At 39.8% G+C, this 2470-nt stretch overlaps 1 protein-coding gene across 1 annotated transcript in view; it reads right to left on the reverse strand.

Annotated features, from left to right (window-relative positions):
* The window catches only part of PP2D1 (protein phosphatase 2C-like domain containing 1), a 6276-nt gene extending 4148 nt beyond the window's left edge, over window positions 1–2128 (reverse strand). Inside the window, exon 1 of the mRNA XM_010136409.1 lies at window positions 1108–2128. Coding sequence (XP_010134711.1) covers window positions 1108–2128 — 1021 coding nt within the window. The remainder of the gene's footprint in view (window positions 1–1107) is intronic.
* Window positions 2129–2470: the final 342 nt, after the last annotated feature.

Raw genomic sequence — 2470 nt, forward strand, 5'->3', positions numbered from 1 at the left:
CTGGTCTTTGACCTTCTTGGGTAGTTTCAGACAAATTTCATGTGAAGAGATATGAAGAAGTCTTACAAGGCTTGTGAATACACTCACCTGAGGAGGAAAGATGTTGGTGCACTGTTGGCACACTCCTCACAAATGCTAGGGGTAGAAGCATATTACAGGGCAGAGCACATGCCTCAAGCAGAGACTGGAAGACACTAGAGAATATAACAGTAGGCATAAATAGGTTTGCAGCTCTTCACGTAGGAGCTTTTTTGATGCAATCCTGCCTGTGTACTCCTTTATGGGAAAGCAGGCGTCTTGCTTGTAATCTTACAGCTGCCTCATTTACACGAGAGAACTTAACTGGTAATGGCAATCACCAAGCAGGAAGATACAAGGAGCAGAGCTGCCAAGAACGGCAGGAGCTTTGTGTAGTGTTGCCTGCAGTGGGGCTGGTGGGTGGAGGAGGATAGAAATGTACCAGTGTTTCTGGTTGTGGCTAGTAACTGATTTTCTACGCTACAGAAAGGCAAACAAGGGTTTTTCTTCGTAAGGAAACAGGTCTGAATAGGTCTTCCATAACAACAGTAAATAACAACCAATTCCTATTTCATAAATTAATAGTTCGGATGATCCCCACAGATCATATTTTCATTTTGCGAGTAGCAAAATGTGGTGTCACTTGCCAATGAAAAAAAATTAATAAAAAGAGTATCTTAAGTAAGTTTCATTGACACAAGGCATTTATAAGATGTAAAATCAGAAGTTTTACGATTGCTCTGAAACGACACCTTAACCATCCTCTTTTTAAAAAAAAAAAAAGTCCTTACTACTCTTAGCAAGGTCACCTGTGTATTATGGAATGTTTTTTAACCGTGTTTTTTGTATTAGTAAATTGACTATTGCTTTAACTCAAATATACTGAAGGAGCTCATTAGATAAGCTTAGTACTTACTGCTTCACACCAGTATCAGCTGCAAGGGAATTTATCATGCCTCCTTCACGCTGTGGAGTTAATTGCAGCTTTTGTCTCCAAATATCTACTGCCAGAAATCTCTAGATTAGCTTTTTTTTTTTAATCTTTCTATTGGGCAGAGAAAAAAAAATCCTAGTGTGGAACGTACATACCTATATTGGCAACATGCAGTAATCCAGCAACACCTTTGGCTGTCCTGGCTAGTGGGCTGTCTGTGTCGTTTCCAAAATGTTTTCTCTCTTGCTCAGTTCTGTCTGTCTCTTTGCTGGGGGTTCTCTCCACCAAACAGGTCACAGCTGAACAGCCACTCCAGCGAACTTTGGAAACCTCATTCCTTCCCAGTCGTAGAAGCCTATCCATTCTCCAGAAGGACTTGGCATATGCTTTGTGAATCCATTCGTAAGTATTGGTCTTGTTGGTCTCGTCATTGCCTGGTTTGTCTGAGAAAATCTTCTCTTTTTCCCTGTAATCTGCCTTGATGACTGTGGCAAAAGAATCCAGAATTTGCTGTTCCTCCTTACTCTTTTTGTAGGAGGAATCAGTTTGGGCAAGCTGGTCAAGAAATAAAAGTGGCAGCTCTGATGCAACTGTTTCTGCAGCTGTCACACCATGAGACCCATCAACTAACCCCAGAAAACATGTATCTGACCTATTTCCATAGTTATCGACCACAATAAATCGGTCTTCCATGTCTCTCTGCCACGTGGAATTTTTATCTTGGCAAACTGATAATGCTTTTATTAGAGAATTGTTTGCTTTCTTAAAGGTTCTAGGATCGTTAACATTGGCAAGAATACAATCTGATGTAGGAGTGTGATTATCCATAAGGAGTTCAAATGAACAATCAATCTTCTGTCTACATATCTCAGAATATTTAGATGTCTTGGTCAGTTTTGAAATTAGTTTCTGTCTCTGAGCTAGAAGTGTTTTGTTGTCAGTCTGTCTTTGTGGGCTATCAATGCCCAGCAAAGTTCGGGCTTTGTGGGCTTTTTTATGATAAAAAAGATGGTACGGACGTATTGTTTGTTGGCATGCAGAGCAAACAATTGAAATGTGCTTGGAATCATCGTTCTCAGGTGCAGTTGTGACCTTCTTCAGCTGATCTTCCTCATCACTGGAACGCTGAAAATCAGGTGGGTTTGTTTTGCCTTTTGACTTTTCCTCCCATGTCATTCTGTAAAGGAGTTGGAAATGTTAAGGGTTTTCATATTTTCATGTTTCATTATTTTAATAATAGGTAATGCTACATTTACCTGGGCCTTGTTCTCACTCTTACACAGTCCAAATTGCCGTAGTGCACTGATATGTATGTGGTCTAGCAACTGGGAAATCCATGTGAGATTATATAGAAATCATAATTAATAACTATGTTAGTAATACAGCAAGTTCAAGAAGAGAGAAGTTTGGGAATAGAGAATTCATAATGCAGTTAAAATTATTTTTGCACCTAGTGATGTCTCAGTCAGATGTTTCCTCCTTTGATTCAAATGCATAGCCCTGTGCCTCCACACTGTT

The sequence above is a fragment of the Buceros rhinoceros genome, unplaced genomic scaffold (assembly GCF_000710305.1).
Source record: "Buceros rhinoceros silvestris isolate BGI_N320 unplaced genomic scaffold, ASM71030v1 scaffold17085, whole genome shotgun sequence".
Lineage (NCBI taxonomy): Eukaryota > Metazoa > Chordata > Aves > Bucerotiformes > Bucerotidae > Buceros > Buceros rhinoceros.